The 15,457-nt window shown below is 40.8% G+C and overlaps 1 protein-coding gene across 10 annotated transcripts in view; it reads left to right on the top strand.

Moving 5' to 3' along the window:
- Window positions 1–15,457, top strand: part of ZC3H13 (zinc finger CCCH-type containing 13) — a 129,163-nt gene that overhangs the window by 4,989 nt on the left and 108,717 nt on the right. For 5 of the 10 annotated variants that reach the window (XM_089678873.1, XM_089678890.1, XM_089678881.1 and 2 more), the window contains exons 2-6: window positions 1,608–1,741; window positions 1,829–1,932; window positions 3,036–3,147; window positions 10,652–10,760; window positions 14,583–14,722. In XM_089678873.1, the coding sequence (XP_089534999.1) occupies window positions 1,625–1,741; window positions 1,829–1,932; window positions 3,036–3,147; window positions 10,652–10,760; window positions 14,583–14,722 (582 nt within the window). In that variant the 5' untranslated portion in view covers window positions 1,608–1,624. Of the gene's footprint in view, window positions 1–1,607; window positions 1,742–1,790; window positions 1,933–3,035; window positions 3,148–10,651; window positions 10,761–14,579; window positions 14,723–15,457 lie in introns of all 10 variants that reach the window. The other 5 variants (XM_089678858.1, XM_089678837.1, XM_089678847.1 and 2 more) reach the window with 2 other exon arrangements.

Genomic DNA, 15,457 nt, shown 5'->3' with positions numbered 1-15,457 from the left:
ATGTCAGGGACAAGATTGTAGACCTACACAAGGCTGGACTGGGCTACCAAACTATCGTCAAGCAGCTTGGTGAGAAGGTGACAGCAGTTGGTGCAATCATTCACAAATGGAAGAAACACAAAACAACTGTCAGTCTCCCTAGGTCTGGTGCACCATGGAAGATCTCACCTTGTGGAATGTCAATGATCGTGAAAAATCATGCCAGAACTGCATGTGAGGATCTTGTCAATGATCTCCAGGCAGCTGGGACCACAGTCGCCAAGAAAACAATTGGTAACACACTACGTCGACAAGGATTGAAATCCTGCAGTGCCCGCAAGGTCCCTCTGCTCAAGAAAGAAGATGTCCAGGCCCATCTGAAGTGTGCCACTGAATATCTGAATGATGCAGAGGAGGACTAGTTGAAAGTGTTGTGGTCAGATGAGACCAAAATTGAGCTCTTTGACATCAACTCAACTCGCCATGTTTGGAGGAGGAGGAATGCTGCCTATGACCCCAAGAACACCATCCCAACTGTCAAACATGGTGGTGGAAACATTCTGCTTTGGGGGTGTTTTTCTGCTAAGGGGACAGGACAACTGCACGGAATCAAAGGGACGATGGACAGGGCAACGTACTGTCAAATCTTGGGTAAGAACCTTCTTCCCTCAGCCAGGGCATTGAAAGTTTGAGTTGCCAAACATCAGCCACCAAACCTTAATGACTTGGAGAGGATCTGCCAAGAGGAGTGGGCCAAAATCCCTCCTGAGATGTGTGCAAACCTGGTGCGAACTACAGGAAACGTCTGACCTCTGTGATTGCCAACAAGGGATTTGCTACCAACTGCTAAGTCATGTTTTGTGAAGGGGCTCAAATACTTATTTCCCTTATGAACATGCAAATCGGTGCATAATTTGTTAGACATGCATTTTGAATTTTGTGTTCCTGTTCTGTCTCTGTGTTACAATACACCTACCATTCGATATTTAGACTTATTTCTTTGTGAGTGGGCAAACATTCAAAATCAGCAGGGGATCAAATACTTATTTCCCTCACTATATGCTTGCCTGTACATCCCATACAGGCAAGCAGATATACTGACAGGTCTGCAGGAGACCTGCATGGAGCCACCGATCTGCTGATTGTTGGTGCAATGCTTTACAGGCTCCTCCAACCAAAAATAATGAATACACATTTCTTTTACCGGCAACAAATGTGCATTTATTCTTTTTGGTCAGAAGATGAACTTATCCTTTAAGATAGCACTATCGCATACCGAAGTACAGCAGCAGCAACCATTCATGCCAGTGGTAGGCTGTAACTGGACTGCTCAGGCAGAGGAGATTCACCAGCAGGGTGGGCTAGGAGGGTTTAAAATGCAGCTCTTGTATATATGTTGTGTGGCGCAAAAAATATATTTGGCAATCTTTAGTGTAACAGGCCAGTCATTCTAACATCTGTGGCTGAAACACATTTTGTAAAAACGTGATAAAAAAATTATTGTTGACGAATTACAAAATTAGTGCAAAACCATTATAACCGGTTCATAGTGAACTGTTTTTGGTGTATTGTAAGTTTCAGTGGGTTTGGTCCTGAATTTACAAAAATCATTCTTGATATTTTTCTAGTTAAGAAAAAGAACAAGATGTCAAAAATTCGACGGAAGGTCACAGTAGAAAATACCAAGACCATATCGGATAGCACATCACGTAGACCAAGTGTTTTTGAGAGGCTTGGGCCTAGCACTGGCAGTAGTGCAGAGGTAAGAGTAGAAAACCTCCTAAATGAAAGCATTTAATTTTTTATTTCAGCTAAACGTGATCTGATTCCATACCTCCCATATTTTCAGACGCAGTGTCGTAACTGGATGAAAACTGGAAATTGTGCTTATGGTAATACTTGCAGATTTATTCATTCACCAAGAGGAAAAGGATTTAGTGGATCTTACCGAAGGTAATTTGCATATTTATTTTACCTTTTTAAAATAATTACTGCTGTTGTGTTGTGTTGAGAAGGTATGTGTGGTTTTGTTTACTATCCTCCAATATATCAACTTTTCCGTCGTGAAATCTCAGTTATGATTGCCAAAACTAGTGTACTCCTAGTACTTTACTGTGCTCTAGTGTCCTTTTGTAAGATTTTGTTACTCCACATTCTCTGGGATCTCATCGGAAGCAGCATGTCATCAACCTCTGTAATCTGGAAGCCTGGAGGGTAAAGTATATTGAATCTGATTTTATGGCAAGGTCTGCTTTAAAGTGGTTCTAAAGGCATATATATATAACATTTTTTTTTTTTTTTTAATAATCATGTTCTACTTACCAGCTGTGAGCAGTAGTATTGCACAGAGCAGCCCCTTTCTCTTTTGGGTGTCCCCTGTTTGCTCCTCCTCTTCTGAGTGTCTCCATGGCAAACCTTGTGCTATAGTGGCACTTGTGTGGTCATGCTCCTGAACCAGGCTGTGTGCATCCATAGACATACGGCATGGCTTGGCCCTACCCGCATTCCTTTTTCACAGGATTTGATTGACAGCAGCAGGCGTTAGTGGCTCTCACTGCCTGTGTGAAAGAGAGAGAGCAGCGCTGCTGCAGACAGGCACATCATTGGATCGAAAGGAGAGCCAGGTAAGTATTTCAGAGGATGGGGGCTGGGGAGAGCCAGGTAAGTATTTCAGAGGATGAGGGCTGGGGGGAGCTAATCATGGAAGACTTTTTACCTTAATGCAGAGAATGCATTAAGGGGAAAAAAAAAAAAGTATGCTTTTACAACCACTTTAAGCACGTGTTTTTTTTTTTTTTTTTTTTTTTGTTTTTTTTAGTTTATGCACATGGTTTAGAAGAACAGACATTTGGAAAGTTTGGAATTGGTGATAAGTTCATTTTGATATGGAGAGTGAACACTTTCTGTGGTCTTTGTAAGCCTCTGGTGATGTAGGGTATAGCATCGACCGTTCTAATTCTTTGGAATAACTAGATTTTGACGTTATTTTTTTGGTTGTTAATTGATTTTGAAGGTTTATATAATTTAGCATTCGTTTCAATATTCTGTGCTCACAGGTCACCAGATAGGCCAACTGGAGATCTCCGTGAGCGAATGAAAAATAAGCGTCAAGAGGTTGAGACAGAGCCACAAAAACGTTCTGCTGAAGAACCAGCTTCACCTTCCCGGGTATGGTTAATCTTTTTAGTGGAGAGTATTTTTGCTTCAAGTTTGTCCAAATCTAATCTGTAGTGTTGTGTGTTTTTTTTTTTTTTTTTTTTTTTGCGCAGTGGAGGCATTTCATGTGATAAGTGTGCATTCATGATTGTATCTTAATCTTCTGTTTTGTGGGCATTGTTTGCTGAAAATTCTGGTATCCCATCATCCTATACTCCCCAGTTTTTTTTTTTTTGTTTACCTAGTGGTTTCTACAGCCTGTGTTTACCTCAGAGGGCAGGGTAGTTTCAGGGAGTCCTCAGTGTGAAAGTGGATAATGCTGATGTAGTTGGAGGGGGTTTGGGGTGCAGTTGGTTCTGCTACTGCAGGGGAGTGATGCCCTAAAAAATAAATTGGTAGGTGTTGCAATTTTTGTATGTCACTTGGTATTTGCGCAGTGGTTTTTTCAAACACAATTTTTTTGGAGAAAATACACTTTTTGGATTTTACTGCACAAAACACAATGCATAACCCAATTTTTTTAATAAAAATATGAAAGATGATGTTACTCCAAGTAAATAGATACCAAACATGTCACGCTTTAAAATTGTGTACGCCTGTGCAACGGCGACAAATACTTACATTTTACTATCCGCTATAACGCTATAAAAACCTTTACAGGTTGCCTTTTTAGATTTACAAAGGAGTTGTGGTGCTAGAATTACTGCTTATAATCTGATTATCACCTGTGTGGGATGAGTGCTGTTTGCTTGTGTGTGGAAAAGGCACTTTAAATTTTTTTTATTTTATTTTTACACTGCTTTAAAAAAAAAAAAAAATTTCTGTGGAAGGAAAAAAAAACATCCTTTGTGACAGCCAATAGGTGCGACAGGTACTCTTTATGGGGAGATCTGGGGTCTGTAAGACCCCAGATCCCTCCACTGCCCTTAAAATCATTTGATCACACAAAGATCGGTGTGATCAACTGCTTTCCATTTTTAAATGGTGCCATATACATCCAGGGAAACTGGAAGTGACGTTTGTTTCTGGTCTTTGTCCACCTCAGTAGTCATACGGTGGAATCGCTGGATGCTCATTCAGGTGGGATGGGACAGCCCTCCCACTGCTTGTAAAAGTGATGCACTAACTAGCCACTTGGATTGCTTTTACAGGATAGCTGACCATTGGCTCTAACAAAAGTAAGCCTTTGCCTGCAGCAGAGCTAAATGTAAAAAAACAAAACACCTTGGCTCCCAGACCTGCATTTTTCCTTGGCTTCTTTATGCACATTAATACAGATTTTTAGCTGGGGTGCTCAAACTTTCGATCCCCGCTGTATATGTGATATAACCGTAAGTGGTCTTGCCATGCAAGAACACTTAATAAAACAATATTTATTGAAGTCCATTAAAGAGAATGGTGGAAAAGAAATTCCATCATTCTTTTTCATGGACTTAAATATGTTTATAATCGTGTTTGAAGTACGATGCCTTTAACCACTTGGTACTTGGGCTATAGCCGAATGATGGCTTCAGCACAGTTACCCAATTCTGGGAGGGCATCATATGACGTTCTCCCAAAACGCGCCCTCGTGCACACCCGATGATCTAGGTAAAAGGCCAATCACAGCGGCCTTTTACCACGTCGTCAGCTGTGTCCAATGACACAGCAGATCACAGAGTAAATATAGTTGCCCGTTACCAGCAGCACTTTCCTCGCACTCTCAAAGCATGAGAAAAGTACTGCTGATAACTGGCAGCTGTCAGAGGAGATTGGCACTGATCATCAGTGCCGCCCAGCAGTGCCACCAGTCAAGGCTGTCAGTCAGTACCGCCTATCAGTGACCATCATTGCAGCATCATTGCCGCCTCATCAACGCACACAAGTGAAGGAGAAAAATGTACCTGTTTGCAAAGTTTTATAATAGAAAAAAAAACTTTTTTTTTTTTTTCCCCTAATTTTTTTTCTTTTTTTGTTTATAGTGCAAAAAATTAACAGTGGCGATTAAATACCACCAAAAGAAAGTGTTTTGTGTGAAAAAAAAATTACAAAAATTTCACATGGGTACTATGTTGCATGACTGCGCAATTGTCATTCAAAGTACGACAGTGCTGAAAGCTGAAAATTGGGTACAGTCCCTTATTTTTGAAAATAATTTCCTTTTTGTCTTGGTACTTATTGGGATTTGGTATCGTACGCCTATTCCCTGACATATGGTAATATTTTTCGTCTTGTTTGGTGTTATATTGTGTTAGAGTGCAATAGGATTCATTAAAGTGTATTTTTTCCCAAAAAATTGCGTTTGAAAAACCGCTGTGCAATACCGTGTGACAAAAAATGTCCGGGGGTTTTTAGTAATTTTCTAGAAAAAGATGAATTTTTTTTTTTTTTTTTTACATCTAGGAGAGGAATGTCAGAATTGCCCAGTAGGCAAGTGGTTAACGGAGCAGACATCAGAGCTTTATTTTGGCTGCTCAGCATGCGCTTGTACTGAGCACCCAATTCTGTGTGAGGGTAACCTAAGGAATTAAGTTGTTTTTTTTTTTTTTTTTCTCTCGTGGTCAGTGCGTCATTTACTCGCTCAGTAGATGCACTTCTGCTGAGTGTTGAGAGCAGACACTCCCCTTTCCTGGCGAGCACCCAATCAATGCTTGTCACACTGCAAGGTCTCTCCCCTCCCTGCTAGTCCGTGGGTGTGGTGCTGGAGACAGGCAGGGAGGTGAGTAGGAGATAAACTTTTAATGTTTGTAACGTTGCGCTGTTTGTCGCCATAAAGCCCCTTTCATTTATAAAAGTACCAGACATTCCTAAAAGCACCTCTGCCTATTTAAAAAAAATGAAAAAATAAAAATCCTTCCTGCTATCAAAAAAGACATTTAACCTCTTTGCGCCGGGCGAACGCAAATGTGCGGCCTCCTGGCGTCTGGGCCTAGACACCGAGCAGCCGCACATTTGCATTCTATGAAAAAAAAAACGTGCTGAGAGCGCGTGCCCTGTGCGCTCCTGATTTTAGTCCCTTGAACAAGTAGTTTTTTTAAAAATGTCCACACCCCTGCTAATAGACCCCATAGCTCTCAGTAATGGGGACCTCTCATGCTTATTGCTATCACAAGGGATGTTTTGATAAGATAAAGGAAAAAATGCATTTGAAAAACATTTTGTGCAAATACTGTGTAACATAAAAAATGTGCAACACCCACCATTTTATTCTCTAGGGCCTCTGCTAAAAAATGTCATGTTTGGGGGCTCTAGCAAAAAATACTGATTTTTAGTTGTAGAAGTGTCAGAATAGGCTGTCTTTAAGTGCTTAAATAAGTGAAGTCAGAAAATTTAAAAAGTTGTGGTTTAGACACAGTAAACCCAAATCAAAATGCCCATTTATGGTTTCTGCATATCAAGAAAACAATACAAAAAAAAAGTGGGAGGGGGAGTGGCACTCTACAATTATAATCCAATTTGAAGGTACTACATCCTAGACAATAAACTGAAGAAACTCCCTACCAAAGAAGCTACAGGACTTTAAAGGAGAAGTACAGCCAAACCACTTTTGGTTGTTCTTTGGATTACAGGAGTGTGGTTCATTCTGCACTCCTTTTACCCGTTTTCAGCTGACGTCGGGCTTTGGTCGCTGTTGCTCAACTGGTCCAGGCTGGGGAAAGATCCTGACTTTAAAATCAGGATCCACTCCAGATTCTGGAGTGGCACCTAGCTCAGCCTCTCAGTGAGCCGCTTATAGCCTTAGCCAGCTGTTCCCTCCCCATCTACAACCCAGCGCTTAAGTGAGTGCGCGGGGGTGAGGGCAGACAGTGGTGAGAACCCAGCAGTCATGTAGTCGCTGTGTTCTCACTTAGAGCTGGCGGGGCACAGATGCAGCGTCGGTCCGCCTAGGTAAGTATAATTTTGGGCCAAAAAACCCAAACTTTGGGCCAAACTTCTCTGTTTAAAGGTACCAAGTCACAAACTCACAATTTTTTTTTTTCTTCTTCCATTTATAAATTTGTATTAATGTATTATATTGTACAAAGTACAATATTTTACCCCAAGATATACCAATACAGCGTTATAAATGTACAAATTCTCTTTTAAGCACGTGGTATGGAAATATAGATTATTGGGATTTCAGACTTCAATGTGTTTCTCAGGTCAGTGCCCTCTTCTTCAGGAAAAGATGGGGGAATAGTCTGTTGTACAGATCACAAGATATTTAAACAGACATACAAGAAAATATACATCTTACAGAGGGGACTTGCCCATACCTACCTTCAGGACAGCAATCAAACATAGGAGACCAAGTTTAACCACTTGCCTACCAGGCACTTATACCCCCTTATGTACCAGGCCAATTTTCAGCTTTCAGCGCTTCCGCACTTTGACAATTGCGCGGTCATGCAACATTGTACCCATATGAAATTTTGATAATTTTTTTCTCACAAATAGAGATTTCTTTTGGTGGTATTTAATCGCCACTGGGCGCTTTACTTTTTGCGCTATAAATAAAAAAAATGCAAAAAATTTGAAAAAAAAAAAAGTTTTGTTTGTTTCTATTATAAAATTTTTCAAACAGGTATTTTTTCTCCTTCACTGATGTGCATTGATGAGGCAACACTGATGGGCACTGATAGGTGGCACTGATGGGCACTGATAGGCAGCACTAAAGGGCACTGATAGGCAGTACTAATGAGGTGGCACGGATAGGCGGCACTGATAGTCAGCACTAATGAGGTGTCACGGATAGGCGGCACTAATATGCAGCACTAATATCATTGGATTCAGGTGTTTTAATCACCTCCATGGCCACAGGTGTATAAAATCAAGCAATTAGGCATGCAGACTACTTCTACAAACATTTGTGAAAGAATGGGTCGCTCTCAGGAGCTCAGTGAGTTCAACCGTGGTACCATGATGATCGGTGCCGATCCCCGCTCTGACAACTGCCGGTTCTCGGCAGTACTTTCCTCACGATCTGACAGCGTGAGGAAAGTGCAGCCGAGAACCGGCACTTGCATTTCCCTCTGATCAGTGTGTCATTGGACACCGCTGATCATGTGGTAAAAGGCCGCTGTGATTGGCCTTTTACCACATCATGTGATCAGCTGTGTCCGTAGGACACGGCGATCATGGAGATCGCCGGGTGCGCGCCCCCTGGGGCGCGCAGGAGAGCGCGTTCTGGGAGGACGTCATATGATGTCCACTCAGAACTGGCCGGCCGCAGTGCAGCCGTCATTCGGCTATCTGCGGTCGGCAGGTAGTTAAAAAAAAAAAAAAAAGCGGTGTTCCCTGTAGTAGCTGCATCACATCTTCTGGTATATTAACTACAGAGGAATGGCTCCATATTTCAGCCAATCAAGCAGTAAAACCATCCAAAACTTGTCTTGTCAAATGCTAAAGTAAGAAGAGATATTGTATAGGAGTATGCTATGTAAATAATTAACCAGATATAACCGGTAGGCAGGTACAGCATTCCTAGTTCAGATTTATGAAAAAAACACCTGCTTAACCTTGGATTTACACTATATTGCCAAACATATTGGGACATTCCTTCAAATCATTGGATTCAGGTGTTTTAATCACCTCCATGGCCACAGGTGTATAAAATCAAGCACCTAGGCATGCAGACTGCTTCTACAAACATTTGTGAAAGAATGGGTCGCTCTCAGGAGCTCAGTGAGTTCAACCGTGGTACCATGATAGGTTCCCACCTGTGCAATAAGTCAAAGCGTGACATTTCCTGGCTACTAAATATTCCACGGTCAGCTGTTGGAGGTATTACCACAAAGTGGAAGCAACTGGGAACAGCAGCAACTCAGCCATGAAGTGGTAGGCTAAGTAAAATGACAGAGCGGGGTCAGCGCATACTGAAGCACAGTGCGCAGACGTCACCAACTGTCTGCAGAGTCAATAGCTAAAGACCTCCAAACTTCATGTGGCCTTCAGATTAGCACAACTACAGTACGTACAGAGCTGCATGGAATGGGTTTCCATGGCTGAGCAGCTGCATTCAAGCCTTACATCACCAAGTGCAATGATAACATTTGATACAGTGGCATAAAGCATGTCACCACTGGACTCTAGAGCAGTGGAAATGTGCTCTCTGGAGTGACGAATCACCCGTCTCTGGCAATCTGATGGATTTGTGTGGGTTTGGTTGCCAGGAGAATGATACTTGCCTGATTGCATTGTGCCAAGTGTAAAGTTTTGTAGAGGGAGGATTATGGTGTAGGGTTGTTTTTCAGGGGTTGGTAAGGCGGCAGCATACCAAGACATTTACTTGGTGATGGCCCCTTTCTGTTCCAACGTGACTGCGCACCAGTGCACAAAGCAAGGTCCATATAGACATGGATGAGCGAGTTTGGGGTGGAGGAACTTGAGTGGCCTGCACAGAGTCCTGACCTCAACTTGAGAGAACGCCTTTGGGATAAGTTAGAGTGGAGACTACAAGCCATGCCTTCTCGTCTGACATCAGTGCCTGACCTCACAAATGCACTTATGGAAGAATGGTCAAACATTCCCATAGACCAGCGATGGGCAAACTACGGCCCGGCGGACCTTTTAATCCGGCCCGCGGAGCTAGGCTCCCGCTAGGCTCCTCTCACAGTCCGCCCTGAAGACCGGTGTAGCATGAAAATCTGTCTCCTATGAGGATCTGTCCCCCTCGACGTATCTGCGCATGTGCCGGAGATCGCCGATCGGCTGCTAATGCCTGAAACTGGCACATGCGCAGATACGTCGAGGGGGACAGATCCTCATAGGAGACAGATTTTCATGCTACACCAGAATGGCGCGGGAACACGGCGAGAGGAACGCGCGGAGCAAAGGTAAGTGAATTGACACAGGGGGGACTTGGGGACTTAATATGGGGGATGAATTACTATATGGGGGATGAATTACTATATGGGGGATTAATTACTATGCTTACTATGGGGGAATATTACTATACTTACTATGGATGACACATACACATCCACATCATTAATCTACTCTTGGTCTGGCCCCCGGGTCCAATATATGAACCCATTGCGGCCCTCAAGTCAAAAAGTTTGCCCATTCCTGCCATAGACACACACCTAAATCTTGTGGACAGCCTTCCTAGAACAGCTGAAGCTGTTATAGCTGCAAAGGGCGGGGCCAACTCAATATGGAACCCTACGGACTAAGACTGGGATGCCATTAAAGCTCATATTTGTGTAAAGGCAGATGTCCCAATAAGTTTGGCAATATAGTGTATTTGTGGGGTATTTATTAATGGATATAGTGCAGTAAAATTATTTACTAAGGCTGTAGAGGCATATAACAGAAAATCTAGATAAAAACAAATAGGTATATCCATAATTGGGTTGTACACAACTGCATGAATTGCACCAGGTTTATGATTGGTTTATGTTAAGTCAAGTTCACCCATGTACTGTAGAAATACCTATAATAAAATGATAGACTGATTTCTCCAGACGTGTGTGTTTATTTGTGGCAGTGTTGTTTTGTTGCAATGACATTTAATGGTACTTGCATGGTTCAACCATGTCTTGTTGTTTTCCTGTAGAAGGAGTCTTCCAGGGGAAGACACAGAGAAAAGGAAGATATCAAAATTACTAAAGAGAGAACTCCAGAAAGTGACGAGGAGGGTGGTGAATGGGAAACCACTAGAGAAGGTGAGAACATGGGAACAAAATATTTTGGGCATTTGTATTAAATATATGCTAACTTTATAACTTGTACATTTTTTTTTTTTTTTTTTTTAATTCTTGACACAAGAATGGGGCAAAAAAATGTATTTGGCAATGGATATCAATATTGTGTGGTGGTTAATTTTGGTTTGAATTTTGCATGACACTGAAACATCTGTGAAGATGTGTGGGTTTTTTTTTCTGTTTTCATGTGTATGCAAGGAAGACCTAAACGAAGAAGAAATGCTTACTGACTAGTGTGCTTCATATTGATGGCTTGCTGTTCTAAATGCGAATTACAGAGGGTGCTCTTACTATATAAAGTTGTACATAATATTGGCAATGTGCTGAAAAGTTTTTGATTGTACCTGATCTGCAATTGGTAAAAGCTCTAAATATAAGCAACAGGCAATCAGGTGTTTTTTCTTTTGACACAGTTGGCCAATGTGGAAAAATCTGTGAGTATGATGTAGGATAGAAAAACCTTTATGAAAAAACCCCATAGTGCTATTGTGAAATTTTTGTTGAGGGTCACACGTTTTTTTAAAATGGCATTGGTTCAAGTGTGTCTAGCTGTAATACTGTTGGGGCATATGTACAAAAAATTGTTGCACAACCTTCAGTAATATTCCCTGAAATTTGTGTAATATGTTTTAATTCCTATGCTACTCCATCTAGTGGAGTAAAGCAGTATTTTTTCCTGAAATATTCCAATAAAAAAAACATAATAGGGCCAATGGATGGAGCCGATGATCATAGAATGTAAATGTACTGCACAAATTACAGGTGTGGTGTTTTTTTTTTTTTTTTTCTTTTCTTCTTGCCGTAAGTAGACCCTATAGTGTCTTCATGTTAGAACATTTTGTGTTTTTAGACAGTCTTAATAATGTAGACGTGTTTGGAGGCCCATTGTAACCAAGTTTTTATTGCGGTCTGTTTCCCCACTGTAGTGTTATCTCCTCATTCCCTATATTAGTGACCATATATGAATTGAGAAGAATCCCTGCACAAGGGAGACAGACTGCTGCAACACTCAACATGGGGATTAATCCTTTCCTACGTTTATTAAAGCTCTTGTTGCTGCACATGTTCTCTGGAGTTATTCTACGGAATTTCTGGAGTTATTTTGCTGAAAATCTGTTCTGCCCTGTCATGGGAATTGCCATTGTTAACTATTTTAAGTTGGAAATACAGACATAAAGTGCAGTCTTTCTGTTTAATTAAAGTGATCTGGACATGCACTGATGTAGGCAGATGTAAATGGATGATCATTGTTTTACATCTGCAAGGCCATAGGAATGAATTACTGTCTGTTTTCCATCCGAAAATTGATGATGAACAGAACACCTATGTGAAAGGGCCTTTATAGGTATTGTATGCATAATGAATTTGATGATCCAGATTAAAAATCAGCTTTCCTGACACGGTGCATGGGATGTTGTATGAGGAGCTTGCATTAGAGAAAACATATTGTCTGTTGTAATTGTTTAAAACATTTCCATTTCATAAATAAAATGGGGAATTTCAGCTTGTATTAGGGCCCGTACACACGATGGTGCAGAGATGTTGGTTTTTCCGTACATGTTCTGCAAGGGCACAACAAAATCAATTGTTCTGTGTCCTGTTTACACCACAACACTAGTATCACTTGCAGATTTTTTTCTGTGCAGGAATCTGCAACATGCATAAAACTCATTGAAGCTCGCATGAAAACTGATGTCTCTGCAAGTGAAATTAACACGTCAGTTTCCATCAGTTTTTCTGCACGTATGGTGTGAACAAGAGGCCTTAAAGTGGAAGGAATGCCTCCTATCCTTTGCAGCCAAGGAAATAGAGGCCAAGATGTTTTATCTGCAGTTGCCATGGGGTGTCGCGTGTGATCTGTTGACTGTTCAGTTAAGAGCACTAGCAATTGACAGTTATCATTTATGGCATGTTTTTGAACAGAACTGTTTTCAGGGGACCATTAAATTGATGGGTTTAGTTCTGCTTTAAAGCAGCAAAAAACACAGAGGGGAATTTAGCAAAACTGGAGCAACCAGAAACTGGAGATATGCATGGCAATTAATCAACTTCTCTTTTTCCTTTTTAAATCTTAACTGAACAAGCTGAAGATAGCTGTTAGTTTGCCATGCATAGCTGCTCAAATTTGATAAACTCCTCTGTGTCTTATGCTGCTCCATACAGCATAAGACACAGAGCTATTTTCAAAGACAAAATTTCCCTTTTTAATTTTTATTTTATTTATTTAATTTTAATTTAACTTTTTTAAATTTTTTTTTTGCGCATCCTAATTAGATGTTTCCCATGTGTGGCTGTGTGCTGTATAGTGTAGTAGTCTTCTCCTTACTGCCGGGCAGGTCCTACCCACGATGCTGATCTTGTAGTATTGCTAGGGTTAACCTGAACTGCTGATTTGCCTTTAATTTCTGCTCCTTCCTTTTTATGGAACTTTCTTTCACAGAATGCAAAGTGCTCTGAGATTAGGGGAGGCAGAGCCTGCCATTCAACTGCCCATCTGCTGTTCAACTGCCCATCCTCCATTCACAGAATGCTTTGCATTCTGGGCAAGAGCAGTATGAATTCTGTGAATGGAGGAGGTGGGTTGATGGGATGGGCAAGTTGCACAAGTCTTTCACATTTGCGGTGATGTTACAGTGGAACTAAAGTCCCATATTTATGGACTGCAAGCAGGTAGGCTCTTTTTTGCAATAAAAAAACCTACCTGCCTGCTCAATCGTCTTTTTGGTATGTACTGTGCTACTGAGATGACTGAACTCTTGTGTATCTAGAGATACCAGCGAGGGATGTTGGACTGTTAAAGCAAAGGTCAGTATCGGGACTTTAATCTTGCTTTTAACTCCAGCAGTGCCAGAAGATGTATGCTATGGAGAGAAGATCTCTACAATAAGTAGCAGTCAGACAGATATGGGGCACACTTGAAAAGAGTCGAGTTATGCCCCTGGTGCTGCACAGCAAATCAATTTTAACCAAATTTCAAATTTCTCTTACATGAATTGTGTTTAAATAATTGATCCTTGGTTTATATCTATTGCTGACTTGCGTATACATGGTGGACCCATTTAATTATTTTCCTAATGATGGTAAAATAAACTTGTATGTAATTAGAGCATTTAGACTTGATTGAAATTTATGCAGCAGGTCACAAGACTAGCTTGACTACGAATTAATTTTGCAACATCATTAAAGCAACTTTCACAATCAGAACTTTTAGAAAGTTGGGCTGAAGAATGCTCTTGCTGTTATGTTTGGCCACAAGCTCTCTTGCACAGTAGGGTAGGTATGTAGGCATACTTCAATTAGAGCGTGTAAGCAGTTCTTTCAAAATATAATCATGAGTTTAGCTGTATGCCTAGTGGCTAATTCTAAGTAGCTGTAATGCTCCTGCTGTGTTTGACTTTATTAAGGCTACAAATCCATATGTATAGCGTGCATTTCTTTTTGATGTCTTACAACAAGTCTTTTGTGATCTAAGCAGTGGCAAGAAACTTTTTTCTGGAGTAATTTTATATTTTATGATATATTCCACCGATATTGTTATCGGTTGCATTCTCTTTAGGGCAGTTGAGTAGTGTCCAGTTCACTTTACCTCTACATGTCTTGTATTAGGTAATAAATATAGTCTTTAGGTGTGACTGTATAGGCACCCACCAAGCTATATAATTAATGAATATTCTGTGCTCCCAACCTGAAACCCATATTTTAAAAATTCAGGAGCTGTTCTAATATCTTAACGGGAGAACTAGATAAAATACAACGCTTACCATTTATCTTCTATCACAGTAGATTCAGATAACGGTGATGGCAGTTATGATTATGACCACGAATTATCATTGGAAATGAAGCGTCAGAAGATCCAACGAGAATTAATGAAACTGGAACAGGAAAACATGGAAAAGCGAGAAGAGATTGTCATAAAAAAAGAGGTATTTCTCAATCCAGAAAAAACGATGACGTATTTCTGTGCAACAAGATTTTGTTATGCATTTATTTTATCAATCATCTTGTTCTAAACCTTAGGTGAGTCCCCTGGTTTGCTTTTGGCTGGGTCTTACATGGCTTGTCAATCCTCTTGTTTGGGGTTCGCTATGGTGTTGTGGTTCTACTGTGAGACTTGAAGATTTTCATTAGTTAAAAGAAGCAGTTCCATAATTTGATATTCTTTTTATATCTCGTAAAGAGTGAGGAACTGAGGGAAACCTCTGTCAGGTTTTATTTTTTTCTTTGTTAGGGGAGATTCTCCTTACTTCTCTCTTTGATGGGAACATAGAACACCTGTATTTTCTGATTTCTTGTTCAGGTGTCACTGGAACAAAGTGAGGGTGACGGTTCCCAATGAGGACACTTAAAACAGTAAAAACTTGAGGCATGCTAACCACTCTGTCAAAGTTTTTGTTGAGGTTGGGCTTTAATGTTTTCCGTATGAAATTTATGTAATAAAAAATTAAATGGACTTTAAGACCTCATTAACACTTGTTCGTCATCCTAACACAAGTATTTTGATGTGGCAGCATAAGACAGCCCATTCATATGAATGGGCTGCCCATTGTGTGACAAAAAGCCCCAAAAGAAGCTTTCACCTTTTCGGATGGGGAGCTTTGTATTTCCTATGTGGTTTTGGAGTGCCGTCAACAATTAATGGCAGTGCAAGCACAAAGAGT

The sequence above is a fragment of the Staurois parvus genome, unplaced genomic scaffold (assembly GCF_062004578.1).
Source record: "Staurois parvus isolate SC_StPar_1 unplaced genomic scaffold, SC_StPar_1.0 ptg000017l, whole genome shotgun sequence".
Taxonomy (NCBI): domain Eukaryota; kingdom Metazoa; phylum Chordata; class Amphibia; order Anura; family Ranidae; genus Staurois; species Staurois parvus.
This window is presented reverse-complemented; position numbering and strand designations above follow the sequence as displayed.